The sequence below is a fragment of the Vidua chalybeata genome, chromosome 8, assembly GCF_026979565.1.
Source record: "Vidua chalybeata isolate OUT-0048 chromosome 8, bVidCha1 merged haplotype, whole genome shotgun sequence".
Taxonomy (NCBI): domain Eukaryota; kingdom Metazoa; phylum Chordata; class Aves; order Passeriformes; family Viduidae; genus Vidua; species Vidua chalybeata.
Genome location: NC_071537.1, coordinates 32,240,162 through 32,268,146, shown reverse-complemented (window position 1 = coordinate 32,268,146; position 27,985 = coordinate 32,240,162). Strand labels below are relative to the sequence as shown.

General features: G+C 47.5%; 1 protein-coding gene across 16 annotated transcripts in view; it reads left to right on the top strand.

Moving 5' to 3' along the window:
- Positions 1–26,616, top strand: part of SGMS1 (sphingomyelin synthase 1) — a 92,002-nt gene extending 65,386 nt beyond the window's left edge. For 14 of the 16 annotated variants that reach the window (XM_053948698.1, XM_053948699.1, XM_053948711.1 and 11 more), the window contains 6 exons: positions 12,836–13,654; positions 15,839–15,898; positions 17,465–17,582; positions 20,409–20,562; positions 21,219–21,385; positions 23,950–26,616. In XM_053948698.1, coding sequence (XP_053804673.1) covers positions 13,038–13,654; positions 15,839–15,898; positions 17,465–17,582; positions 20,409–20,562; positions 21,219–21,385; positions 23,950–24,129 — 1,296 coding nt within the window. In that variant the 5' untranslated portion in view covers positions 12,836–13,037 and the 3' untranslated portion in view covers positions 24,130–26,616. The remainder of the gene's footprint in view (positions 1–12,835; positions 13,655–15,838; positions 15,899–17,464; positions 17,583–20,408; positions 20,563–21,218; positions 21,386–23,949) is intronic. The other 2 variants (XR_008432014.1, XM_053948713.1) reach the window with 2 other exon arrangements.
- Positions 26,617–27,985: the final 1,369 nt, after the last annotated feature.

Here is a 27,985-nt window from a genome sequence, read left to right as displayed (position 1 = left end):
GGGGCATGTCTTACATTTCAGACTGATCCAGACCAGCACAAGTTTGTTTCAGGATCAGATAAATTCCAGACCCCGCATTGTTTCACTGCTGATGTGAGAGCAAACCTAGAATTAGACCCTTGTTGTCAGTGTTGTTGTGGTGCCACACAGGGTGAGCTGCATATTTCATCAGGATTTCTGCCACTGTACTTTTATCCCCTCACCCACATGAAATATTTGTGAATTTAGCTTATTTTCAGACCCAGTGAAAAGCTTTTGCAATGCCCGAGGACAGAGAATAATATATTTACTTTTAAAAGAGAATCTCATGTGTATTTATATCCTGTGCTATATCTAGTAGCCCCACCCTTATCTCTAAAAACCACACAAACAAAACAAAAAGACCTGAACAACCCCCAAACTCCAACTTCTGTGACTGTTTAACATCACAGTGGTGTGAACACTCACAGTACTTGATCTTGTTTCCAGAATACCACTTGTATTTTTCCCACCAGTAGTCATTTCAACAGCTCTTGTGTGGCTTGCAGGAAGATTTTTTTTCCTTTTTAATAATCTCTTATTGAAATATCATATTTTATCAGCTTTAGAAGGTCGTGGAGATTTATCTAAAAGTTGCATGTCAGAGCACAGCTCGAGGACAGTCCTGCAGAGCAGTTCTGGTTGTGGGCTGGGTGGGTAAAGCAGCAGCTGTGGCAAGGTTGCCCTTTTTTGTTTTGTACTCCTAAGATATTCTGGATATTCTGGCATTCCCAGGCCATGATGCTGGGGAATCACAGAGCCCGTCATGAGGTGTCTCCCTGGGCTTTTCCTAGTGTCCTGCTCCCAAGGGCTCCTTGTCAGATCACACAATCCCAGCATGGTTCTGCTTGGAAGGGACTTTAAAGATGCTCTCATCCCAAACCCTGCCGTGGGCAGGGACACCTTTCACTATCCCAGCTTGCTGCACCCTGGGCCTTCCCACCCTCACAGGGAACAATCCCTTCCCAGCATCCAATCTAAACCCCGAGATGAATTCCTGCAGTACCAGGGCATCTTACCTCACCCTTCCTGCTCAGAGGAGCCCCTGCACATCAGAAACAGCAGCAGAATTGTCATTCCCCCTTGGGGAAGGAGCATCATGCTCTCCTGCATCTCCTTCTGATTCTTCTAGACCAACTATGCAATAGGAGCCTTCCTCTCCTTCCTGCACATACATGTCTTGAAGAGACTTATTGATTTTTGGTGCAACTCTGAGCAGATATTGCTGGAAACAGGGGACTCTCTGTTCAAAAATTCAGACTGCTGCTTCATTATCTACATGGCCATTCCCCTTTTATCTTCAGCCTCAGCAGCTTTTTCCAATACTCTTGCAATCTCCCAACCTCTACCAGCAGTCAGAGAGCCCTGGCTCCGTGGCCATGGATCTCCTGATCCATCTGGGAGAGGAGATAGGTCAGAGCGGGGATATTTTCAGGCAGCACCTCATTGGCATCTCTGCCTTGCTCTCCTTAATACCTTGCTAATCTGAGCTTCACCCACCTGCTTGCAAGGCCTGCACGTGACTGCAGATTGCAATCTTTCCTCCTCTCCCTCCCTCTCATCTGTTCACACTTAACAACAACAAATAATTAAAGATTCTTAAGCCAGATGCCTCTGGAGCTGGTTGGTCATGTGATACTTTGCCACAGAAGGGACGGAGGTTGATTTGTTTGGGCTCCTCTTTCTGGAAGAAGGACAGAGCCACTGGTTTCCTGCAGTTCTGGCTGCTGTAAGATGCAGGGCTGGCCCTTGTTGCATGTTAACTGTTTGTGTAACAGCAGCTCTGAAACCCAGGCTTGGTTTTGCAGTGATCTTTGTGAAGCGACGGGCATCTCTTCATTAATGGAATATTAATTCCCATGTCTGCTTCCCAGGATGGAATGATGACTTTTATTAATTGTTTTTCCAAGGGTGGATGTGGCTTTTGAGTGCCTGAACCAGCTGAGATTCTCTAAGCAATGAGCTGTGTTTGCTGGGAGCAGCGTGTGGCGGGTGCCTCGCAGGGAGCTGCACTAATGCACAGTCTCGTGAGATTGGGAGAAACACAGCTCACTATTTAAAGTTTTTATAAAAGTTTACTAAGGGACAAAAGAGATAAATCCAAGTGCTGGGATGCTTGGCTATTTGCACATAGTTAACTTAAACCATGTTCTCTATATACTGTTACAGTATAGGGGTACATGTATATTCTTAAGAGTTTACACATATTCAAACATTCCTTTGAGTTTTAACCTTTGACTTGTCTTCATGCCATCTTGTAGATGAAACCAATATATTTTATTTTTTTCTTGTGATTCCATCTTGTTGTATTTTCACTTCCTGATAACGAGGGTCAATACATTCTTCTTTTTTTTGGGGTGCTCTGGTTTCTGTTTCTGTTATGTTGTCTTTCAGGTAAGATAGTCCCTGTATGTGGGAAATCACTTAATTGTATTACACCTTTTTCTGAGTTAGTTACATGAAACAATCATTTCAACATTTCACAGTCTCTATTATGCTATGGTCTAAGATAGCATCTATTACAGCACTATTTATAAAAACTATAGTGTGCATACATAAACTGACAGATTATACTGTATCAAAAGCAGTAGTTACAATGTGTACTATATCAGCATTTTTTGTGATCAATTATAACTTGCAAAACAAAATTAATACATAAATGCAAAATCCAATAGCTATATTTGTTATTTATAACAAGAGGAAGCACATCTGCAGGAGGGCCTCTTCCAGCCTGTAGTGCAAATTTTGGCTTCCCTTCTTTTAGTTAAAAGAAAATGTTTAGACTGATAAGGAAAGTTTGCTCGAGGCTGTGCTGTCAGCTGGACATCCCTCCATTCCTTCTGTGGCAGGAAGAGAGGGATCACATGCCCACCCATTCAGGAGGCTTCTGATTGAAGTGTTTTTGGTTATTTTTGGCTGTGAAGGGTGGACAAAGTGCTGGCTGAGCTTTGCACTCTGTTTTGGGGTGCTTTGCAACAGTTTTATGGGTTGTGGGTGAGTGGTGGATGACAGTGTTCCCCAGGTCGAGGAGTTTGGAAGGTGAAGTATTGTTCAATTTCCCAGTGCCAGAGGGCAGGGATGGATGGGATATTGGGAAGGAATTGTTCCCTGGGAGGGTGGGCAGGCCCTGGCACAGGGTGCCCAGAGCAGCTGTGGCTGCCCCTGGATCCCTGGCAGTGCCCAAGGCCAGGTTGGATGGGGCTTGGGACAGTGGAAGGTGTCCCTGCCCATGGCAGGGGTGGCAGTTGAAGGGCTTTAAGGTCCCTTCCACCCCAAACCAGTTTGGGATTCTATTTTTAAACACAGCTTGATTTCCATGGCAGGAACACAAGCTGCTCACACTTACCCAGTGCCTCTGGCTGAGATTCCCTTGCTTGGCTGGAATTACAGGTTACCTTTGAACTGATTTAATTGATGTGTTCAAATCCTACCAGTTCAGCCTGTGGATCTGTTACCCAGCCATCCAGTCTTTGCTGCTCAGTGTGCCAGGTAGTGGAGTGACTGCCTGCAGAAGAAAGGGTGGCTGAGAGCCACAGTTCCAAAGATGTTCCCTGGGATTGGCCCTAGCCAGGTGGCTGATGGACATCTCCATAAAGGTGTTAGGACAGCATGACATATCCCTGTGCCTCAACTGTGCCACTAGAAAAGGAATTTAGAAGCAATTGGATATGTCTGCAGGAGGAATTTACTTCTGAGGCTTTCAGGTGGTTATTGAAATATTCATAATTTCCAGAACAGTTAGATGGCTGAGTTTTTTATCTTCCTTTATTTCTCCTTCTTTGTGAACCTAAGTGATCATAACTTTTGAGCTGAGGGGAATATGTAAAACATATTTTGCAGCCTTTGAACACACTGTAATGACTTCAAGACTCTGCTTGTGGTCTAGGCAGTTGTTTGATGTGTACCTGGTGGTACACACTGTCACCATTGCTGTCAGTGTGGAAGGAAGCATGTTTTCAGTGTTGTTTTGTGATCTTCAATCATCTGTCAGTTAAAATTGTAAGGAATGCTTCATGTTTCAGGGAAGATGTTTGTGTATTCCTGTTCTTTGGGTTCAGTGCTCACTTGCTGTCAGCAGCAAGATTTGAGCAGGACTTGCTGGTGTCACAGATCATCGATGGGAGCAGTGTCACATCTGACATGGATTGGGAGCAGCTGAATAGGAGCAGTGGATGGAATGAGTAGGAATAGTTTGACACAGAGATAAGGCTACTTTGCAGCCCTGGGCAAGGAATGGCTTGGGTTTCTGGAGACCAAATTCTGAAATTTGGAGCTTGTTGAATCATCAAAGTGTCGCATTCAGTGCCCAAAACACTGACCAGCAATGATGGAATTGCCTATAAAAGGAAAAGCCAGAGACCCTTGGAGCAGGGACCAGAGATGCTCTGAGTTGTTTGGCACCCTCCTCGTGGCTGTTGAAGAAGGAGGTGCTGGATGGCAGGGCTGGGAAGGGGAGGATTTGTGTCCCCAGCCACACTGGGTTTGCTATCAAGGCCAAGGCCAAGTGGAGGATTTGCACTGCAAACAGAGGGATTTGGCTTCCTGTGATGGAGAGTAAAGAAAGGTTCTGGGATTTGGCAAATAAAATTTGGCAAAAGGGATTTGGCAAATAAACCAAGAGGGTTTTTCCTGCTTGTAACATAACCACAAAAAGGAAGATGCCAGGACAGTTCATCTGCAATGTCAGGAGATCTGGCTCTAGTCAGACACATCCCCACCATGCAGGCTGTACACCCATAATTTGTTGGCAGTCAAGATAGTTTGGGATTTTTTTCCTTTTTCTTCCCTTTCCTGTGTTTCTGATTTTTCTAGACCAACTATGCAATAAGAGCCTTCCTCTCCTTCCTGCACATACATGTCTTGAAGAGACTTACTTGATTTTTGGTGCAGCTCTGAGCAGGTATTGCTGGAAAGAGGAGGAGACTGTGTTCAGAAATTCAGACTATTTATACCAGAAGAATTCTTGAATAGGTGTGGTGTTTTGTCTTTCAGACCAAGGAACACTCGGTGTTACATGAAACTAAATTAATAAAGGCAAACCAGGGATTGTTTGGTTTTCCAAGAGGAATGGCATTGAAAATGAATAATGTTGATGGTGTGTCTTTTTGGGTGGGTTTATGAAAAGTAACAGCTGAAGTGCAGAGAACAGCATTGTGCATGAAGATATATACATTTCAACTCTGGAGGCTTGGAGTCTTTTTGATGTGGGTCTGATGTGTTGGGACTTCAAAAGTAGGATGTTTGAAATAAAATATTTATATTGCTAATGAAATATGGAAATATTATTCTAGGCTGGGAATCCTTCTGTGTAAATTTAGTTTTGTTTTGCTTTAGTTACAACCCTGGCAAAGGCAGTTGGGAGGGAACAACTGTTGTGGTCTGGCTACTGTCTCATACCTGGCCAGTAACAAACCTTAATATTAAAAAAATATGTCAAGCAACTGATTTAATTCTTCAGTGAGGATCTGTTTTCTCTGTGATTTCTGCCAGGTTTCCTTTTCCTAATCTGCATGGCTGGTTTGGTAAATTGTGCTGGAGTCTGCATTTCTGACCCACGTTACCATCAGTCACAAGACTGCTCTCAGTTTCCTTGGGCACAACTTCTCTTTCTGTTCCCATGATTTTTTAAATTTTAAATTTGTGCTGCCACTTAGATTCCCAGAGGTTTCCAACAAATCTGACTTTCTAATAATAAATGGCTTTTAGGTAATCACTGGAGGTAAAAAAACCTCAAAACACCTGCACTAATTGAGTTAAAATATGGAGCATGTCACAAATGTTTAATCTCTCCTTATTTTCCTGCTTCCATCCTTCTGCCCTGCCTTGTGGGGAAAAAAACCCACTCTTTCTGCCTTTCCAGTGTTTTAATCTGTTTTCCTTTGCAGGTGTTCTGTTGTTTGTGTATCAGTCTGGGGAGGTTTGGGTAGTCTCAGGAGCATTGCTCTGCGCTCTCAGTGCCGGATTGCCTGCGGGGTTGCACGAGGACACGGGGCTCTGTTTCCAGCCCTGCCCTAGCTCTGGCTGACCCAGATCCCGAGGCATCACAGGGATGTGTGCTCAGCTCTGCTGGGGACAGCAGCCAGAGCCTGCTGCTGCTGGAGCACAGAGCCCACAGCCTCTCAGGGCCGCTCCTGGCCAGATCCCACGTGGGCAAGGTTTGAGCGTGACGTGGTGCCCGCGGGGCGTGGGTTGGTTTGGGGGGTGCTGGGTGGGTTGGTTCTGCTGTAGGAAGCTGCTGAAGCACTGAAGATCCTGGTGTCTAAGCAGGGGATTCATAAAATCACAGAATGGTTTGGGTTGGAAGAATCTTAAAGCTCATCTTGTTCCACCTGGTGCTATGGGCAGGAACCTTCTGCAGGTGCTCCCAGTGCAGCCTGGCTTTGGGCACTTCCAGGGATCCAGGGCCAGCCACAGCTTCTCTGGGACCCTGTGCCAGGGCCTCACCACCCTCACAGGGGAGATTTTTTTCCTAATATCCAGTCTAAACTAATTTTTAAAGATTTGTGATGTTCTGTTAATATTTTCACGACCCCTTTTGCATTTAGGGTGGAGAGCAAGGATTTCCTATTGCAGCTGTTCAAAAATGAGCCAATATTGGTCCCACTTCCATTGCAGATGTTGATTTTTTTTAGGATTGAGACATGAGGATTGTGGAATGGAGTACAGAATGGAATGGGTGCTTGGCTTACCCCTGGAATGGGCAGAAGGGCTCTGGGCCTGGTGCCTGGCTCTGCCTCCCTGACTTGAGACTGCTTCCTAGCCTGAAATAACTGCAACTTAAACCTGCCCTGCGTTCCCCCCTGCTCCATCCTTTCCATCCCCAGATCATTTGAAGCAGGATTTCTGTCGTGGGAAAAGAAAAGCCCTGCTTAGCAGCTGCTCCTGAGGTGGGACTGCTGGTCAGGTGAGGCCTCCTCCTGAGTGTTTGCTGGTTTTCATAACTACTGCCAAGCCCCAGGAAGATGGGAGAGGAAGAAAGCTGAGGTGTAGGGCTATAAATCACAGAATCAGGGGATTGTTTGGATTGGAAGAGGCCTTAAAGACCATCCAGTTTCAGCTTCTGCCATGGGCAGGGACACCTTCCACTAAGACCAGGCTGCTCCAAGCTCTGGTGGAGTCTCATGGAAGGAAATACTCCCTGGTGGTGTTCCCATGTGGAGGTGGGACCTGTTTGGTTATCCAAATGTGCTGCAAGTGCTTTGGGTTTTAAATCCTCCATGCTCAACCCTGCGCTTGTGTTCCGAGCTGTTACACTCATGAGTGGATTTTCATTTCTGTTTTGTTTTTTTTTTTTTTTTTTATTCAATTAGGATAGAAAATATATGGTGAGGATTTCTTTTTCTTCTTGGTAGCAAGTAATGCTGCTCAGGGATTTATGTAGTACTCAGGCAGGGCTTTTTCTCCCTCTGAAGCTGTGTAAGTAGCTGTTCAGGGGATGTGGGCATTGCTTTGCATTTTCATGCCAGCCTCTCTGTTCATAGTAGTAGCTCCACTTGCCCTGACTTCCTGTCCACAGGCCACTGTTTTCCATCTGAGGCTGACCTTGGAAACCTATCTTAGAGCTCTGTGCAACTTGTGAGCCCACCTGTGCCTCAGTGTTATACTTACAGCTATTTTATGTTTGCATATATTTGCATTTCCAGCACAAACCCAGCTTTACTGGCCTGTTTTACACTGCCAGCAGTTTCTTGCTTGTTAGTGGTGCAGAAAGGGTGATGCTGGTTTGGAGGCAAGTCTATCCTGGAGGGAGGGAAACGCTGCTTGAGAGCTTGTTAGGGTTACCCAGCACGTAATTTGTGGCAGGCAGCTCCCTTCCCTTGCAAATTGGTGTGTGGTGGTGCTTGTCAAGTACAGGATGTCCAGTTATTGAGGTGTCAGAGCATTATTGTTGGCCATGATGAAGTGCCTGGAGAGGAGGTGTCTGTAGCAGTGAGTCAGGCCCTGCTGCTGTGAACAGTTTGTTTTGTGCTCTAAAAACACAGGACAAGAGCTCCCAGCTTTTACCCAGGGCACTCGGTGTCTGTGTGACTCCTGCTCATAATTGGTGGGATATTCACTGGTGGGCTGGGTTATAAAGCATTAAATCTTCAATCCTTACAGCAGCTGGGTTTCTCTGCTTATTTGTGTGTACACATTATCAGTGTGAACCTCAGAGTTTGGTTTCCAAGGGGCAAAACACCATTTTTGTACCTTCCAGCTGTGCTTACCAACCTCTCTCATTTAGACCCTCATTTTTTCACTGAGGGTTGAATCCTCTCAATTTTTCTGGGCTGTCAGGGAGGGATGCTGAGGGTTGCAAGTGGAGCACAGCACTGCTTCTGAAAGGATTTCCTGGCTCCTGGTGACGAGTTGCTGAAATAGCTTATTATTTGACTGATTTCTATAGTGACTGTTGCCCTGGCAGCAAAGCTTAGAGAGTAAAAACACAAACACGAGCAGGGCACAATTTCATTTTGGAAGGCTTAGGTTTTCTTTGCTTTGGTTGGGTTTCAAAGCACTTTAGGAGGAGTTTCAAGATGAACAAACCGATAAGGGAGGTGGTTTTTTGCTGGTTTAAGTGGATGTGGTTTTGTCTCATCAGTGTTAATTGTGAGAATTAACTGTTTCTGCTTGCAAGACCCCAGAGCTGGGCCTTGTCCTCAGCACGGGAAAGATGTGGAGCTGTTAGAGCAGGTCCAGAGGAGGTCTTGGAGGGGCTGGAGCCCCTCTGCTCTGGAGCCAGGCTAGGAGAGCTGGGGGTGTTCACTTGGGGAGGAGAAGGCTCCAGGGAGAGCTCAGAGCCCCTTCCAGAGCCTAAAGGGGCTTCAGGAGAGTTGGAGAGGGACTGGGGACAAGGGATGGAGGGACAGGACACTGGAAATGGCTTCCCACTGCTAGAGGGCAGGGATGGATGGGATATTGGGAAGGAATTGTTCCCTGGGAGGGTGGGCAGGCCCTGGCACAGGGTGCCCAGAGCAGCTGTGGCTGCCCCTGGATCCCTGGCAGTGCCCAAGGCCAGGTTGGACGGGGCTTGGAGCAGCCTGGGATGGTGGAAGGTGTCCCTGCCTGTAGCAGGGGTGGCACTGGATGGGATTTAAGGTCCCTCCCAAGCCAGATCATTCCATGATTCTAAGTGTGGAGGAGTAATCAGCTGATGATTTCATGGCTGATTATGTTGTTCTTTAACCAAAAAGGTTGATGCTCTCACCTTTGCTCCTTGTGCCCAGCTGATCTGAGAAGAACAGGTCTTGATAGGCAGGGTTCTAGCAGTGCACCCCAAATACTTGTTTAACCCTCTGATGTGGCCATGGCCAAGGTGTAGAAGGAAGTGGTGGTGGGAATTACTCACCATGTTTTGAGTTAGCACTTCAGTGTTTGCTGGCAACAGGGAAAAAAGGTCCTGTAAACACAAGGAGGTGCCACCTGGAGCCCTTGATGAGGTGATGATCCTGCTCGCTCTGGTGTGGGTATTTTGAGGTACTGGTTTTCCACAGCATCATTATCATGGTGCAGTTGGTTTTGTTATGATAATCACATTGTTATTTATAGTTCCTTGTTGGGTTCAGGCTCCTTAATGAGGCAGCTCTGCTGCAGATGGAGGGAATTTTTAGTCACCCAGGCTAAAGAACTTGTGTCAGAGCTGGGGAGTCTGTGTGTGCCTCACCCTCGTGGGACCAGGCTGAGCCTGGGCATGTGAGCCTGGGCATGCAGCTGACATTGGTCCCCACCTTCTGTCTTCAGCTTGTGTGGAGAGGAGAAGACCTTTTGTGGAAGTGAAGGGGTCAGTGAGAGCTGTGAGCCCCCCGTAGTTTCTGCAAGCCACACCCATCATGCTTTCATGGGAATGAGGAATTTTTAATGTGGCAAACTGGAAGGTGTGAGTAAAGAAGCTTTTTTGCCTATTCCTCCCCCATTAGACAGGCTGTGAAAACAGGCTTGAATAAGAAGTGGTGTTAAAAATTTTAGTTGGTTTTCCTCATTTTAACTCTCAGTGAAAACAACTCATCTCCATGGCCTGTGTCCTTGGCAGAGGATTACCTTTCCTCCTGTATCATTTACTCTGCTTTTACAAAAGGTGCTTGATAGTGATTTACACTGGTGGTGTGAGAGCACATTTTGGAACTGATGGTAGTTTCCAGCAATACTGCCCAAACCTGCAGTTTTACTGCAAGGCACACATTTGTTGGTTTTTGTCAGGCTGCCAGGCCAGGTATCCTGGGGTCACACCAGCATTTTGGGACTCTTGTGCCAGTATCCAAGTGCTATTTGCAGCTGGCAACAGATTTTTCCATCTGGAGCTCATCTTAGAACCTGCTGGAAGCTTTCATGGAATGTAATCAGGGAATAGTTTAGGTTGGAAAAGCCCTCTAAGCTCATCAAGTCCAATCATTCCCCCAGCACTCCCAAGGCCACCACTAACCCATGTCCCCGAGTGCCACATCTACAAATGTTTTAAATCCCTCCAGGCAGGGATGGTGACTCTGCCACTGCCCTGGGCAGCCTATTCCAGGGCTGGACAACCTTTTCCATGGAGAAATTTTTTCCCAGTATCCAACCTAGACCTTCCCTGGCAGTGGAGATGTAGTCTGAACTGTGTCTTTGGGATTCCAAATCCTTAAAAATGTTGTCAGGGTGGACAGGAAGCTGCTCTGTCAGGGTCAGAGATTTGGGAAACTGGGATTTAGGCACTCCAGTGTCAAAAACTGAAAAGGTTTAGGTAATGCTGGGCCTCCTCGTGGTGCCCACAGAGTGCTCAGACAACCCCAAAGCCAGGCTGGATGGCTGCTGCAGACCCAGAGCTCGGGTGGGGGAACAGCATTAAAAATAAATAACTTTGGCTTTATCATTGTGAGGCACCATCCTGGGAAGCAGCAAGAAGTCTGTTAGGATTGTCTGCTGGGAACTTGTGCTGCCAGAGCTGGGATTTGAAATGAGCACATGGAGACGGGCAGGTGGAGCTGAGCTGCTGCTCGGTCCTGGCCTTGTAGGAGCTTCTAATGTGGGTTACCATGCATAATTCAGGCCATCCTTTTTCCATGTTCAGAGCTCTGTAACTAAATACTGATTTGCTAAACACAACTTGAATAATGAAGCAATCTGTGGCTTGAAAGCCTTCCTCAGTATTGAAAGAAAAGGAAGGAAATAGAGCTGTAGCCTCACTTCTGCTTTAAAACAGCACAGATATGCACAAAGTGGAAGAGTCATCTTCATCCCTGCCTTGCTCTGTGGATTTCAATGTGTGCACATTCCTGGTGTGTCCAGTAAGTGAGAGGTGGCCTGTCCAAAGTACTGCCAGTCCTTCCATCCAAGGCTTTTTCTTTTCTCTACCATCACAGTTCCTTCCATGGAAAAACAAATTAAAACCTGCACCTTGTGTTTCTTGCTGAGCTTAGAGGGAACAGGTCAGAAAATGAATTGATGTGCAGCCTGGTCATGTTTGCATAGGAGGAAAGCTCTGTATCTGTTCCGAGCCACTTCAGCTCAAATTGTGCCAGTAGGGTAAATTATTTTGGTTTTCCTCAGTCACAACTTTGCTCCCTTTGATGAAACACAAACACTTGGGAGCCTGTAAGAGGCTAAAAATATTCTTTGAGCTGATAAGGGCTTGATTTGACTTCTGAAAATATGAAGTGATTTTTTTCCCTGTGCTGTTACCTTCTCACTTCATGTTTATGATGCTGCAGCAGAGCATGTGGTCTGTGGGATGGTGGGGCTTTCACTGCTTTCCTCTCCTTGCTCTAGGGAGGAGCAGTTTTGGTTTTTGGTTAAATAAACACCTCAGACCTGAGGATTTGCTGGTGGTGGTTGCTGCCATCACTGCCTTGTTCGCTGCTTGTGTCTCAAAAATTCAGGAAGAGATTTCAAGCAAGTAACTTGTGTGTTCTTGTAACTTTTGTACTGGAAGCAATCTGCTTTTCTAAGCTATTTCTGCAATTCATTGAGTATTGAAGTTTCTTACCTAGTTCCTCTTTAAAACAAAAAGTAAACTTTTTTCTCCTGGTTCCTTTTTTTAGCTAGTAGAAAACATTTCTTTGAATTGGAGCAGGGTACCCTGGTAACAGTCAAATTTACCTCACAGAGCTGCTAAATACCTGCAAACCTAAAGGCTTCATTTTATTCTCAGACTAATCTGCTTGATTTTTGATTTTCCTGCTGCTCTTTTGGCCCAGAGAGTAGATCCTTGCTTATCTACATCAATTTTTTAGTGTTGATGACTACATGTGGCACCTGGAGGAGTTCTAGGGTGGGTTGGATGGGGCTTGGAGCAAGCTGGTCTAGTGGAAGGTGTCCCTGCCCATGGCAGGGGGTGGAATGGGATGAGCTTTAAGGTCCCTTCCAACCCAAACCAGTCTGGGATTTTGTGATTTTATGATTTTTGCCTTGCAGAATGAAAAACAGGTTTCTTATTCAATCGCTGGTGCCACACATTGCATTAAGGTACCAGTCTGTAAGGGGTAGAAGAGGTTTCTGCCACAAATAATACCAAACATTTGCTCTGTAGCTCCTTAAATCCATGAGTATGGTGATTGTAAGAGGAGTTTGGGTGCTGCTCATGGACTAGAGCATTGAAATGGAAAATGTAACAAATACAGTGCAGGAGGGAAGCTTCCCACAGCTGAAAAGTGGTGTTAAATCTTTTAAGAAATCAACAGTGAGCTTGGGAAGGACAGTGCTGTGTGTACAGTGCTGGAGCTCAGATCTGCTGCTCTTTTCCCTCCAGAGTCTGTTGCCCATCTCGAGCACAGCTGGTTTTGTGCAGGAATTTTGGTTTTAGCCATGAACCGCAGGCTAAATGCCGTGCTAATGCCTGGTTTTGTGTTTGTCTCCCCCTCCCCAGGAAGAAGAATGCCAACACGAAGATGAAGTAGAGCGTTTCCCATGCTGGCTGCACGCTGGTGTCAGCTGGGGAGGGACGGGCTCTCACCTCTGGCCAAACCTGTTCCTGGGACAAGATGAAGCCAAGGAGGAGCTTCCTGCCACGCTGGAGCCGCAGTGACTGCTGCCCTCTTTAAAGCCCATGTGCCACCGTCCCTGGCGAGATGAAAGAAGTGGTGCTGTGGTCACCCGAGGAGGTGACCAGCTGGCTGACGGACAGTGCCGTGCCGGAGTACTGTGAGCCCCTGAAGAACTTCACCGGGCGGGACCTCATCAACCTGACGGAGGAGGATTTCAAGAAGTCCCCTCTGTCCCGGGTGTCTTCCGACAGCGGCCAGCGGCTGTTGAACATGATCGAGGGGCTGAAGATGGCTCACCACATGGAGGCTCACAAGAACGGCCACACCAACGGGCACGTGCGCGCCGGCGACGCCGCGCGCCAGAACGGCTTCGGTGCCGCGCTCAAGCTCAATGGGGTCCCCAATGGCTTCAAGAAGGAGATGATCAAGATCCCCATGCCGGAGCCGGAGCGCTCGCAGTATCCCATGGAATGGGGCAAGACTTTCCTGGCTTTTATTTATGCACTTTTTTGTTTCGTCTTCACCACGGTGACTATCTCGGTGGTTCATGAACGAGTACCTCCCAAGGAGGTGCAGCCTCCCCTCCCAGATGCATTTTTTGATCGCTTTGATCGGGTGCAATGGGCTTTTTCTATTTGTGAAATCAACGGCATGATCCTTGTAGGACTGTGGTTTGTTCAGTGGCTGCTCTTAAAATACAAGTAAGTAAAACCTTTTCAAAACTTGAGTGCTTCTGACAGCTTTTGGAGGGCAGATGCTGGTTTGCACCCAAACAAAATGAAGCTTCTGGTGAATCTTCTTATCTCAGTTTTCAAAGGTGAAATAGCACACAGTGTGAGCTGCTTGTGCAGAAGGCAGAGGTCCAAATGTTCCCTAAGAAACAGAGCAACACCCCTGCTTGTGTTTGCCTGTGTGGTTAACTCGGACCTTTTTCATGGGTGAGAAGCCGTGGATTGGGTGAAATGATGTTCTGAACTCACTGTTTGTTCAGAGGGGGCACAACTCATGCTCTTGTGTGGGCAGCTGTGAAGCAGGACCCAAGGGAATGGCTGGAGCTGTGCCAGGGGAGGTTTAGCTTGGAGTTCAGGGAAAGGTTCTTCCCCCAGAGGGTGCTGGCACTGCCCAGGCTCCCCAGGGAATGGGCACGGCTGCCAGAGCTCCAGGAGCGTTTGTGCAACGCTCCCAAGGATATGTGGAGTGGGATTATTGGGGTGCCTGTGAAGGAACAGGAGCTGGGTCAGTGATCCTTGTGGGTCCCTTCCAGCTTAGGATATTCCATGATTTTAAACCCAAGGGAAACAGCTAGAGGGGGTGGTGTGGGATTGCCCTCAAGAAGGAGGTGTCGGGTTCATAGGGCCATGTCAGGGATCAAACACCCTGTGGTGGGGCTGAGCAGAGGCTGTAGGTGAAAAACAGCAGAATCCTTGGAGATTTTGAAGCAGTGAGATGTGGGTTGAGTTGATGGTAACATACATACATTGGTGTCCCTGGCAGATGTGAAGGTCTCCCCCCTACCGTGTCCCCATTTGCTTTGGGGTGTTTGTTTTTATTTAAATTATAGAATCACAGAGTATTAGGGGCTGGAAGGGACCCTAAAGGTCATCCCATTCCAACTCCCTGTCATGGGAAATCCCCTTTGGAAGGGCCTTTTCTGGTGTTAGGAGAAGATGCCAGAGAGTCCCAGAGCTTGGTCAGTGTATGCACAGGTCATGGAATGTTTTGAAGACCAAAATCCCTCTTTTTTTTCTGTGAGCAGAGGGATCAAGGTCCAAGAGGCCTGAGCTGTGGCTGAGCAGCAGAAAGGGAAGAGCAGCAGAAAGGGAAGAGCAGGAGGGGTGCTGGCAGGAACAGGAGCCCAGCGAGGTGGCTTTATCTTGAGGACCTTGTTCTTGTGGTTTTGGATGGGTTGGTGACTCAGTGCTACAGAAAGAGCTGAATCCCTTTTGTGGTGGGGTTATCCTCTCCCTTTGAAACTTAATTCAGGAATAAAGGGAGGGCATTGGGCTAGATGGGCCTTCCTCACTTCTGCTTCCTCATCCCTGGAGGTGTCCAAGGCCAGGTTGGACACTGGGGCTTGGAGCAGCCTGGGACAAGTGGAAGGTGTCCCTGCCCATGGCAGGGGTGGAACTGGAAGGGCTTCAAGGTCCTTTCCAAGGCAAACATTCTGTGGTTCCATGATTCTAATGCTGTCCATGGCATGGGATTGGGCTGGTGTCTCTCCAGAAGGCAGGAGCAGATCTGGCTGGGCACTCTGCAGTTTCCACAGGGAGCTCAAGGAAGCTGCTGAGGCAGATGAACTTCTCTGGGAAGCATTCCCAGATGCTGTGGGAGAAGCACAATGCCAGGATTGGCCATGTGTTTGGCTCATGGGGCTGAAGGAGCAGGCTGCTCCCTGCTGAGGTCTGCAGAGCTGGGATGGATTTCTCTGGGCCAGGAGTAAGTGTGGAGGTTGTACTTGCTGGCTGGCTCTGAGTCTCACACTCACACAAATCCTCCTGGGGGAAAGGGAAATACAAGGCTTTTTACATTTATTTTTTCTATCTATTACAGTGCAGAGCTCTCTCAGACTTTCCTAAGGTAAAATATTCCAAATCCAGGAAAATCAAGTGGTAGTTTTAATTAAAAAAAGAAATTCAGTGCTCGGAAAAATGCTTCTTTGGTCTCTCAGAATATGGTGTTGCTCAGCCTTTAATCCCCAACCCACTGTCTGCCTTTATGTTAAAAAGAAAAAAGCAGGTTCATGTCTGGTTCTAAAAGCCACAAGAAATGAGATATGAGAGGGAAAATTCTGCAGAGGAGAACCCCTGCTCTATTGGAATGGTGGCCTCCACACTTAAATTTCAGTTCTTGGAACAAAATTAATAATTATCATTCTTAACTCACAGCTTTGCCCATGTTTACACCAGGAGAGGGAAGAAAAAAGTCTGGAATACTGTTTTACAGCAGTGAGTACTCCAGTGCAAAATGTGTTTAGCCTGCAAGAGTTGAATTTTTCCTGCTAAATCAAGGCACTCGAGGTGTTACTGATCTGGCACTGCAAACTCATACTCCTCCAAGAGTGGAGCACTCCAGTTTAATAACCATGCCAAAAGCACTGAAAAATTTAAAAGGTGGCCAATTTTGAATTTTGAAAGAGCTCAGCTTGATAGGAATATTAATTTATTTTAAGTGAGCAAAATAGCAACAACTGAATTCCAGTGCCTGAAGGGAACCTCCAAGAAAGAAGGGGAGAGACTCTTTGGAAGGGCCTGCAGGGACAGGACAAGGGAATGGCTTCCACTGCCTGAGGGCACGGATGGATGGGATGTTGGGAAGGAATTGTTCCCTGGGAGGGTGGGCAGGCCCTGGCACAGGGTGCCCAGAGCAGCTGTGGCTGCCCCTGGATCCCTGGCAGTGCCCAAGGCCAGGCTGGACAGGGCTTGGAGCAGCCTGGGATGGTGGAAGGTGTCCCTGCCATGGCAGGGGGTGGAATGAGAGGATCTTGATGGTTTCTTCCAATCCAGACTGTTCTTGGATTCTATGAATGCCAGAACCTGCAGCTTGAAATGGCCATAAGTGCAAAGAACAGTGATTTAAAATTAACCAAACCCCCCAGGGTCTGTAGCCAGTGGCACACGAAGGGTGATTGCTGTAATTGGATTAATCCCTGATTTCTGTAACCTTGGCAGTGATCTCTCCTTAGGATCTCTCCAGAGGTTGCCCCTGTCCTGGTGGATGTGCCAGGAGTGGTTTAATTGCCTTTCTTTGAGGTGTTTTTAGGTGTTAGCCCAGTGGGGCAGTTTTGGGGCTGGCTGTCCCTCTTGAGCCCATCCTTTACCCTGGGTGCTCGTGCTGGTTTTGCAGAAGCACCTCGTGGTACCCCAGCTCTGCATTTGCCCTCTCTGTGAACATCAGCCCTCACTAATAAATGTCTCTGCAGCTGTGGCTGCTGAGTGGCTTCCCTGCAAACACCCTGTCCTGCAGCCAGGGCAGCTCTGCATTTTTATTTGGGAGCTTTCCTTGCTGATGTGAACTGCTTCCTTTATGATGCTGCTCAGGAAAGATGTGTTCTCCCACTCCTCTGGGTTATACAAGACACCCTTTGTAATCACTAAATTGTGTGTCAGCTGAAATAAACTTACTCCTTTTCATCTCAGAGTGAAAATTCTGTAACTTTATCCCCTGCCTCGAATAGGAAATCAGTGACTGGCCACAGCTAATGGAGGGGTGTGGGGCATGAAATCCCCTTTAATGTCTTCAGCACCCAATCTGCACAGGCTTCTGCACCCTAATCCTTAGATTTCTTGTAATCACCTTCAAAGGCAGTGTGGGTTGTGTTGCTCCTGTGTTCCTGGCCTGGAGGGCGTGGGAATATTTGTGGAGTAGTTCAGCATTCCCAGGTGTAAGCCGATAGTGTCATGAGTTTCCAAAGCATGGGGAGAAACCAGCTGCTGGTTTGTTTTATTTACCTTTGTGGATTTTGTTTGCCTTGAGCGACCTCCTTAATTGTGGCTGTTTTTTCTCCCTGCCAGGTCTATAATTAGCAGAAGATTTTTCTGTATCGTTGGCACACTATATCTGTACCGGTGTATTACCATGTATGTGACTACACTCCCAGTACCTGGAATGCATTTCAAGTGTTCTCCAAAGGTAAATTCCTCCTGCCTGCCCTAATCTGCCTGTTTCCCCCTCGTCCTGCTGTTCCCAAAACTGCTTTCTCAAGAAGTGTTTCTAAGGGAGGGCATTCTGCCCCTCTGCCCTGCTCAGGTGAGAGCCCACCTGGAATTCTGTGCACAGTTCTGGTGTCTGCAACACAAGGAGGGCATGGAACTGTTGGAGCAGGTCCAGGGGAGGCCATGGAGGTGCTGAGGGGTCTGGAGCACCTTCCCTGTGGAGCCAGGCTGGGAGAGCTGGCAGTGCTTAGCCTGGAGAAGGGAAGGGTGTGTGGAGACCTCACAGCTCCTTCCAGGGCCTGAAGGGACACAGGGAAGCTGGAGAGGGACCCTCAACAGGAACTGGAATGACAGGACACAGGGAATGGGTTCAGACTGCCAAAGGACAGGGTTAGATGGGATATTGGGAATGAATTGTTCCCTGGGAGGGTGGGCAGGCCCTGGCACAGGGTGCCCAGAGCAGCTGTGGCTGCCCCTGGATCCAAGGCCAGGTTGGACACTGGGGCTTGGAGCAGCCTGGGACGGTGGAAGGTGTTCCTGTCCATGGCAGGGGGTGGAATGGGATGAACTTTAAGCCCAAACCAGCCCAAACCATTCTATAATTTTAATTTGAGAGCGCTGGTTTGGTGTGACAGGGACACCCTTCTGCAGGTCACTGGCTGCCCTCTCAGTGGAGGTGTTGACAGGTTCTGCAGGGCAGTGCAGGAATTCCCACCCTTTTCAAAGCACTGAGCTACCCAAATTCTGTGGCATTTTGAACTAACTTGCATGATCAGCAGGTTCCTGTCCCCACTGAAACTCTTGAATGTGTGCAACCTTTGCCATGTGTGAGTCACTGATTTCTAAATAAATACACACCTCGGTGTGTCAAATCCAAATATGATTCGTGGTTGAAAATGGCCCAGAAAGACTTTCCTAAGGCTGTCTCCTGCACATATTTTTGCAATTCTGTTAGCACAAGGACTTCTCACCTCCTCCCCAGTCCAGCACTGACTCTGAGGGATAAATTAGGCTTGTGAAAGCCGTGGCTGAAACCAGGCTACTGGGACAGAGGTGTTGACCCTTGTGGTCAGCCTGGAAGGGTAATTCACGTGCTCAGGGTGGAGATGGGACAGAGCTGGTGGTGTTGCATCCACCTCTGGTCACTCCAGCATTGCTGGAATCCTGGTCCTTACTGCAATTCCTGGGGCTGGTTGTGCTGTGACACAGTTGAAGCAGGAGAAAGGGCAGGAGCACAGCCATAAATCAGCTGTCAGGTTGTAAAATCACTGAAGTACAGGTAGTAAAATCCTGATTGGACTCGATCTATGTGCTGTCGTTGTTTTGGTGAGGATTGGCACATCCAAACAAAGCCAAAATGCTTTTTCCTTTGGAAAAGCCAGTGTTTGCCAAGGCAGAACAACTGTGGCTTTTGAAGGGATTTTGGAAAGAGAAATCAGTGGGAGAGGATTCAGCACTGTGTTTGAACAGCCTGCTGCTAGGAAATTAAAAAAGAGAGAACACAGGTATTTATGGGCTGAAGTGAATAAATCTGCCTGTTTGGGGAATTTGGGGAATTTATGGCATTGGCAAATCCTTCTCATTACTCAAGTAGAGACAAGCTGAGGGCCCTGATAAGATTAAGGAGTTTTCTTGAAAGCCCTAAATGTACTGGTGGGAAAAGAATAACCTCTCAACACCTTATTGAGTTCTATATGATTGTGAAACTGGGCTTTGGGGAGCAGTTTAGTGTTTGTGAGCAACTGTTAGCAGGAAATGTTTAATTCCTGCAAAGAACATGCTCAAGTCTGTCAGAAATTATTAATTTCCACTTCTTATAGCAAGGCCAAGCTTTAAAACAAAAGCATAATGGCCAGCCTGGGGTGGTCTGTGTTTCCTTCTGACAGTTCAATGGTTTCCATGGATTTTCAAGCACCATAAAATGAGGTGAGGATGCAGCACATGTGTGTATTGATCCATTAGTCCCTGTTTCCTGATGGGTCCCAGAGATTCTCCACACATCCATGGCATGCTTTTTTTGTGGATTTGTTTAATATTTGGCCTAGGTTAAGAGCTGAGAGCAGCGAAAGTGTTGGGCAGTGCCAGCTGCCCTCGGTCACTAGGGAGAGGGAGCAGAGTTTCCTCTGGGAAGGACTTGGTTTGCTTGGATTTGGCTTTCCTTGGGCAAACTGAAGTTTTTCCAGGAATGCTCCGTGAGCCAGTGCCATGCTTGGAGGTGGGTCAGAGCAAATTTGGGTGTGGAGGGAGATACCTATTTGGGCTGCTGTGGATTCAAAGCACAAGTCTGACCCTGTGCTCTGACAGACAGCACACATGTTTCTGTTGGAATGGGAAGCAGAAAGAAATAATTAGCAGACTTTTCCAAGGCCTTGGGGTTTGGAGTGAGGTGCTCTTCTGTTCATCAGAGCCTGGCTTTGGCAGCTGGCTGTTCAGTCTGGGCAGTTCCTCCTGGTTTCTGTTGGATGATCACCAGTAGGGCCTGCACTGTTACCAACAACATGAACTAAATTAAACCTCATTTATTTTAGAGTGTGCTGCCTCTTGAACAGAAGGAAAATCTCACCTGAGCACCAGCTACAAGAGGTGCAAAGCATCAAAACACTTGTGTCTCATTTCCAGTCTTTTTCCTGCTAGAAATGTGCTGCCAGCTTTTGGGAAAGGCTGAGGATTGATTTATCTGCTGATTGATGTTGTGGATCAAAGCAGAAAGGGAGAAGAACTGAAAGGCCAAATTGCTGGTTTTAAAACCATTGCTTTGAGCTGTGATATTTCACTGTGCTTTTGTATTTTGCTGTCCCACCAGCTCTTTGGAGACTGGGAATCTCACCTGCGAAGGATAATGAAGTTGATTGCTGGCGGAGGCTTGTCCATCACGGGCTCCCACAACATGTGTGGGGACTACCTGTACAGTGGCCACACCGTCATCCTAACCCTCACCTACCTTTTCATCAAAGAGTGTGAGTGCCCTGCTGCCCTCCTCTTGTGTGCTTCCTTCCTGACTGAGGGGTTTCTGTTGTGCTCACTGGAGAACACAAGTTGTGTTAAAATATCTGCGTGCTCCATGGTGAGAGGAAATTGCCTCACGCTGGGTATTAGGGTAAAATTCTTCACCAGAGGGATTGTAATGGTTTGGGATGGGAGAGACCTAAAAGCCATCTCATCCCACCCCTGCCATGTGCAGGGACACCTTCCACTGTCCCATGCTGCTCCAAGCCCTGTCCAACCTGGCCTTGGACACTGCCAGGGATCCAGGGGCAGCCTCAGCTGCTCTGGGCACCCTGTGCCAGGGCCTGCCCACCCTCCCAGGGAACAATTCCTTCCCAATACCCAATCTAAACACAAGCAGGTTGATTTGACTGCCCAGGGTATATTATATCTTTCTCAAAGATTTCATAACCTTTCTCACTTTCAAAGATCTCATTAACCCCGAGTACAATTTTAAGTTACACCTTAAGAGAGTGATACTTTGTGATCTCAGCATTATTCCTGCTCTTAATCTCAGCACAGGCATCTCTGTGTCAGCCAGGATTGCAGTCCATGACCTCTGCTATTCACAGCAGTAGTCCTGATAAGCTTGCACTTGGGAGTAACCCCTGCTTGTGCTTCTTTGCAGATTCCCCACGGCGACTCTGGTGGTACCACTGGCTCTGCTGGGCGCTCAGCATGGTGGGGATGTTCTGCATCCTCCTTGCTCATGACCACTACACTGTGGACGTGGTGGTGGCTTACTACATCACTACAAGGCTATTCTGGTGGTACCACACAATGGCCAACCAGCAAGTGAGTTCCTCCCACTCCTTGGATGCTCCTGCTGTAGCCTGGGGGGGTGGGAATATCCAGGCTCACCCATGTCCTGTGCAGAGTCCCTCTCTTCCCCCCAACTGTTGGGTTTGCAGGGAAGAAAGAGGCATCATTAATTGGGTTCTTGACCACAAAAATGTGGGAAGGTGTTCTCAAAGGCAGGCAGGACTCTCCTGCCCCTAGATAACCTCAGCTTTTTTAAGTCTTCTGAATTTGGGCCAGGTGGCCACATTTGTGACAGAACAACAAACCATTTAGATTCTTTTGCCTTGTTTTGTTTAGTTGTTGAGGCCAGCTGGGGTTTTCCTGTGTTCTGTGGCTTGTGCCACAGGCCTCTCGAGGTACAGGAGGAGGCCTTGCTAAAAAGGAACTGGTTTTTGAAAGTGTTTCCAAGGGGTGGAGAGTTCTCCTGGCTGGTGAACTGGGGCAATCAGAGAGGAGCTGACAATGCTGAGGAAAGAGAAACCTCCTCTGCTGTGCCAGGCTGGAGATCAGGAAAGGTTCTTCCCCCAGAGGGTGCTGGCACTGCCCAGGCTCCCCAGGGAATGGGCACAGCCTCGAGGCTGCCAGAGCTCCAGGAGGCTGCCAGAGCTCCAGGCTGGTCCCTCTCCAGGGATGCCAGGGTGGGATTGTTGGGGTGTCTGTGCAGGGCCAGGAGCTGGATCAGTGATCCCTGTGAATCCCTTCCAACTCTGGGAGTTCCATGATTCTCTGAGAGGAAATGCACAAGTCTTTGCCACAGATAGTGGACAAGGGAGTTAAGAGACATTTTTTAGGTCCGTAGCAGCATATTGGTGTCCAAATATTTTCTCTGCTCATGGTCAAAGATCTTTTGCTTATCTGTGGCATATGCTGTTAATTATGTGTATTAAAGACCTGCTGCAATGGTAGGAGATGAATTTATATTGTGACAGTGCAGAGTTTTAGATCCTGTTACAGAATGATTGTGGAATGATCTGGGCTGGAAGAGGCCCTGAAGATCATCTGGCTCCAGCCCCCTGAAATCCTTGTAGGTCCCACCTCGTTATTCCACTGGTCTGGTGCTACCTGAAGCAATACACCACAGCCAAGCCTTGTGGTGCATTTCTAGCCAAGTGCCTAATTGCAAATTAGGTGCCCTTTGATGTTCAGTCAGTTTGGGAGGCAGTGTGTTCTGTGCCCACGCTCTGCAGCTCTTGTCCCACAGCCCCAGAGGATTCTGTGCTTTGACTCTGCTCCTGGGCTCTCAGAGCAGTGGTACTTCCAAGCTGGAAGTGCTGGAGTCAGGAGTGCCCCCAGTCCTGCTGAGGAATTGCTTCAGGAGAGCCCTCGGTGAGGAAACGTTCCCGTTCTGCTGCCTGCTGTGACTGGGGAGGTGGCTCAGCACTGCTGCCCTGAGCTGCCAGGATGTTGGGAAATGCCTGTCCCTGGATCCTTCCCTGAGCACACATTGCTGTGCTGCTCCCTCCTTCCTCGTGCTGGGGCTTGTGCCTGGCCTCAAAATGAAAAGCAACAGTGGATTTATTTGCCATGTGAGCTTGACACGGAGATGAAGCTCAGTGTATGAGCCCTGTGCTCGTGGGTGGATATGGGGATCCCTGGCTCTGGCATGGATAATAGGCAGCAGGGGGGGGTGGATAATTCCCTCAGGACCTGCCCACTCTGTGTCTGTGGGCTGGGGCTTGCTCATGGCTGAGAGAAGCAAAAGGTAGGTGGGAGCAGTCCGGGAGTGTGTGGAGGGCAGGGCTGGCTTCTGACTTCCTCCAGATGGGTTGGGATGTGCCCTGCTCATGGCTCCCTCTTGCAGTAAGGTAGGAAAATTATAAAGAAAAACCTTATAAAGTCAACCCTGCTCTGGCTAGCCTGTCATTTCTTCTAAGTCAGGCTAGCCCTTTGCAAGTTCCCATTGAAAGCCATCGTGGTGTGAGCAGTACCTTAACATAACAATCTATTCCTGGGTAAAAACAACCAGCACCTGTATAAACTGGTTTTACACTGTTAGATAGAAAAATGAAAACTAGCTCTCACAAACAGCTTTTCCTACATGTAGACACCAGGAGTTTTAGTGACCAATCAATATAGAGTAACAACTTGTTAATTACCAATAAAAGTAATTGGCAAGAAAGCTACTGACCAATTGGAGTCACACATGAGGTCTGTAAAACTGTATAAAAAGGAGTTATGTGATTAAAGAAGGGGCTTTTTCCACCATGAAGAAAATGGAGTCCTGTGTGGTTTATTCCCACAGCTCCACAGGCACATAGCCAGGCCCAAAGTGATTCCTGAGCCGCATGGAATTTCAGAGGCACTTAAGGAACAGCCATGCTTTGGGATGGCATTTTCATTCCCAAAGGAGAGCAGACACCGGTCTTTGGGCCACTCATTCCTTTCCTGTGGGCCCATCAAACAGCTGAGGTCCTGTAGGCAGGTGCAGGGAGGCTGGGATCAGTTTGGGAGGCGAGATTTTGGGAGCAGCAGGAAGCAGGACAGCACCAATGAACAGTGTCGTGCGAATAAAGGACCTGCCCTTCAGTGACCCTCTTTTTGTCCTCCTCTCCCTGCAGGTGCTAAAAGAAGCTTCCCAAACTAACCTCCTTGCAAGGGTCTGGTGGTACAAGCCCTTCCAGTACTTTGAGAAGAATGTCCAAGGAATTGTACCTCGCTCCTACCACTGGCCCCTGCGGTGTCCGGCGCTGGCGCGGGGCCGGCAGGTCAAGTACAGCCGCCTGGTGAGTGACACGTAACAGTGTCACCAGAGCCCCGAAAGGACCTGTCCCAAGTGCTCACAACTCCAAGAGAAGATGCCATAAACAAAAATCCACCGCTCCCTAACCCTTTCTTTAGCAGCTCCCTGGACCTGACCTTTTCAGTTACCTGGTAAGCACTGTGATCTTTTTTTCTCTCCAAAGGATCTGCGTTGGACAACAATAAAGAGAATTTAACTGATCATGCACTGTTACACATTTCTTGTTGGTAGAGTTGGGATTTGCATTTGCCCATCACCATGTTCCTTTGTATATGATGCGACAACATAGATGAAAAGCTTTTCTATCATAAGTTCTGGTCTTTCCAGTCACATCTGGGAACAAAGCATATTATTTTCTTGGGAAAACATACTTTTCATATCTCTTGCCCCAAAGATTGGGCTGTAAGCCATTTTCTAGCAAATGACTATATGAAGGTTTCTAAATATCTGCCTTGGGTGAAGTCAAGAAATCTTTCTACCTGTTGCACCGCGCTACGAATAAGGTAATAGACACAGAAAGGTTTGGTAAATCCTGATTTTGTAGATTCTGCAGTGACTGTGTCAAAAAAGTGCAAAAAAAAAAAAAAAGAAAAAAACCAAAAAAAGAAAAAATGTAAAGTGATTTTCTAAGTATTTCCTAACTTTATTTTTCAAAATGTGTATGAAAAAAAATAAATTTAAAAAGATTTTTACATGTCAAAGAATAGAGAGTTAAAAAAATTTAAAGAAAATGCTTCTTGGGAGAGAGAGAGAGAGATTTGTCTATGTTTCTAGTGCCTTTCTTGTCTTGATTGTATGGTCAGTAGGCAGTCTTAAATGTTTTTATTTAAAATAAAGTATTCCATGAAAGCAGAATTATATATACTGTATAATTACTAATTTTTGCATTTATAGCTAAATTAAACTGGAAATTTGCTTATAATGTTGAAATTGCCACGTGTAGGGAAAAACCTCCCACCCCACCAAATAAAAAAAAGGGTCTGACCTTGCTCACACATTGTGGGCAGGTCAAGCTAAAAAAGTATCACTTTATTGTCTACTTGGTAGCTGGATTTTAAAAAGCAAAACAGCCATGAATTCCTGTTTTTTAAGAATTTTACAAATGATCACTGAGTGAACTATGAATGGTTTCTCCATCCCCTTATCAGAGTGTTGTTGAAAAACAACAAAGATAATCTATTTCTTTAAAATATTTGTGCAGAAACTGCATGTAATTCTAAGTTTTCACTCCTACCATACATACTGTATGTTTGGGGAAGTCTCCTATCCTAAACTTGCCAATGTGCAGAACAAAAATAGTTTTTATAAAAAAAAGAATGAAGAAGAGAAAAATATATATATAAATATATATATATATATCCATTCTGTATTTTACGTGAAGCAGAGTTATCTTCTGTAGGTTTTTTGTGTATTCACAAGGTGATATTTGTATTGTAAAACAACAATGGTGAAGGAAAATAAAAAAGGCTTTTGAAAAATGTAGTTTCCTTTATCTTCTTAATATTCAATTGAAATTTAAAGCTGGGTTTATTCTTCCAAACCTTGCCTTTATGTTGATGTTATTGCACTGTAGGCCATCCGATGTGGACTGTATGGAAACTGCATTGATGTGGAATTGCTGTTGGGCAAAACAGTGCCTTATCTGAAATAAATGCTATGCAATCGATGCCAAGCGGGCGGGAGGAGCCTTCCTGGGAGCCATCTCCAGGCCTTGAAAAATCTACCCTGCAACTGCTGGGATGCAGCACAGGGCAGGGTGGGCATCCCTTCCCCCAGGAGCTGCCAGTCCTGGCCCCTGGACACCAGAAAAAAAAAGAGAAGAGAAGCCAATTTCTGTGCGTCCGTGGTGGTGAAAGTGTTGTTTTTTCCTTCTTTTCTTTTCTTGTGGGTTTTTTTTTTTTTTTTTTTTTTTTTTTTTTTTTTTTTTTTTTTTTTTTTTTTTTTTTTGTTTTTTTGTGAGGGTTTTTGTTTTTTTGTTTTTATTTTTTTTTGGTTTTTTTTGGGGATGTTTTTATCTCTGCCTCTCTGCCCTGTTCCTCAGCCTTGGCCTAAATCCTGGGGAGCTGGTGGGGTGCTGCTTCTGCTGCTCTGCCTTGCTGGTGCTTGGGATGCTGAAGGAGAGCAGCTCCTTCCTTATCAGTTCTGTCTCCCTGGGGGGAGGGAGGGACGGTGGGAGGGAGGGGTTCCTTGGCCAAGCCCTTTGCAACAGCGTTTGCAGAGCTGGGTGGGAATTCAGGGCTCAGCTCTGCCCGCTCTGCCTTCAATTCACGGCTTCACCTTGGCGACTTTTGGGGCTAAAAGTCGGTTTTTAATCAGCCCAACCCCACCCCAGCTGATTTTTGAGCTGATTTTTGAGAGAGTTGGCGCTCCCAGACGTAACCTGAGGAGTAGATTTTTCAAGACCTGGCATCACGCACATCCGAACCATTGACATAAGTAAATGTATGGATATATATGCACATGACATTAAATGGAATCTGCTGAATCCTGCCTTGTGGTGTCTGACTTTCTGCATGGCTCTGGCTCCTCAGGGTCCCATCTGTGCCGCAGTGGGGCTGTGCTCGGGCAGGGCGTGCTGCCTCGGGAAGGGAGGCTGGCAATGTGGGCTGCTGCCTCTGGAGGAGGGGCCCAGGGGTGGATTTGGGACAGGTCTGCTGCACATTGGCTCGGTCCAGGCTGTGGAGCTTGTGCTGCCTTGTGCCCCTCCTTCCCGGGGAGCAGCTGTGCCTGGGTGGGATGGGACGTGGCTCAGGGTCAGGGCATGGTGCTGATGGCCAGAATCCCAGATTTCCCACTGTCTTCCCCTCTAAAGTTCAGGTAAGATCCATCTACAGCCGTCCCTCAGCCTCTGCTTTCTGGAGAATGCAGCCAGGGCGGCTGGGGCTCCTCTGCCATCACTTGGCCTGTGAGCTTTGTGTTGCTGGGCTGGGATCCTTGGGTGACTTCCAGGGACAATTTTGTCCCAGTTAGAGGCTGAACCACCACCTAAGTGATTCCCTTGCCCTGGGCACTGGTGCAGTGTTGCCTCTCCTTCCCAGCTCCTGCTGCTCCTCTTTGCTTGGTGCCCATCAGAGAGGTGAACACAGCAAACTACAAGGCTGTAAAAGCTGGAATCTGGCGTTGTGGTGCCCCAATCCTACAGATCTCCCAGTGGAACCATCCTCTATGGTCTCCAGCTGAGTGCTGAGGGTGTCTTTAGAGGACAGGCAGAACCAGGTTTGGGTGTGGAGGGGCAAACCTGGACAGGCCAGTGCAGGTAGCCAGGAAGCTGAAATTGGGAAGAGGGATCTGCACCAGAAAAGGCTGGAAAAGGACGGTTCAGGGTGGGAAAGACCTGGGCAGAACAGGATCTCTGCCAGCAGGGTGGGCACTGATGTTGCCGAGATCCATCTGGGTACAGCCTTTAGCACGTGGGGCAGGTTTTGCACCCATAAATACAGGGATGGGAGGTGTTGGGGGGGCACGAAAGCAAGGGCAGTGATCCCTTTGCTTTCCTGTGCTCTGGAAAGAGCAATCCCATCAACTTCCCCCTCCTGTTCTCCTCAGGACACAGCTCGGTGCTCATTCTCTTCCCGGTGCCAGCGGATCAGAGCGCTGCCCGAAGAGAAGCTCCTGTTTTGGCCACAAATAATTGCCAGAAGGATCTGTGGTTCGTTTTTGCATCCTCTCAATGCCTCTCCTGCCTCTGGCTGTCCATGTGTGCTGCAGGTTGGGCAGGGAATGCCAGTGAGCACCAGGATTTGGGCATGACACCCTTGGTTTAAATAAATAAATGTTTGGGTACCACTCTCAGGCGCTCTACAGGACCAGGAGTTGGATTTTGATGGGTGTCTCTCCCGCATCAGGATACTCTG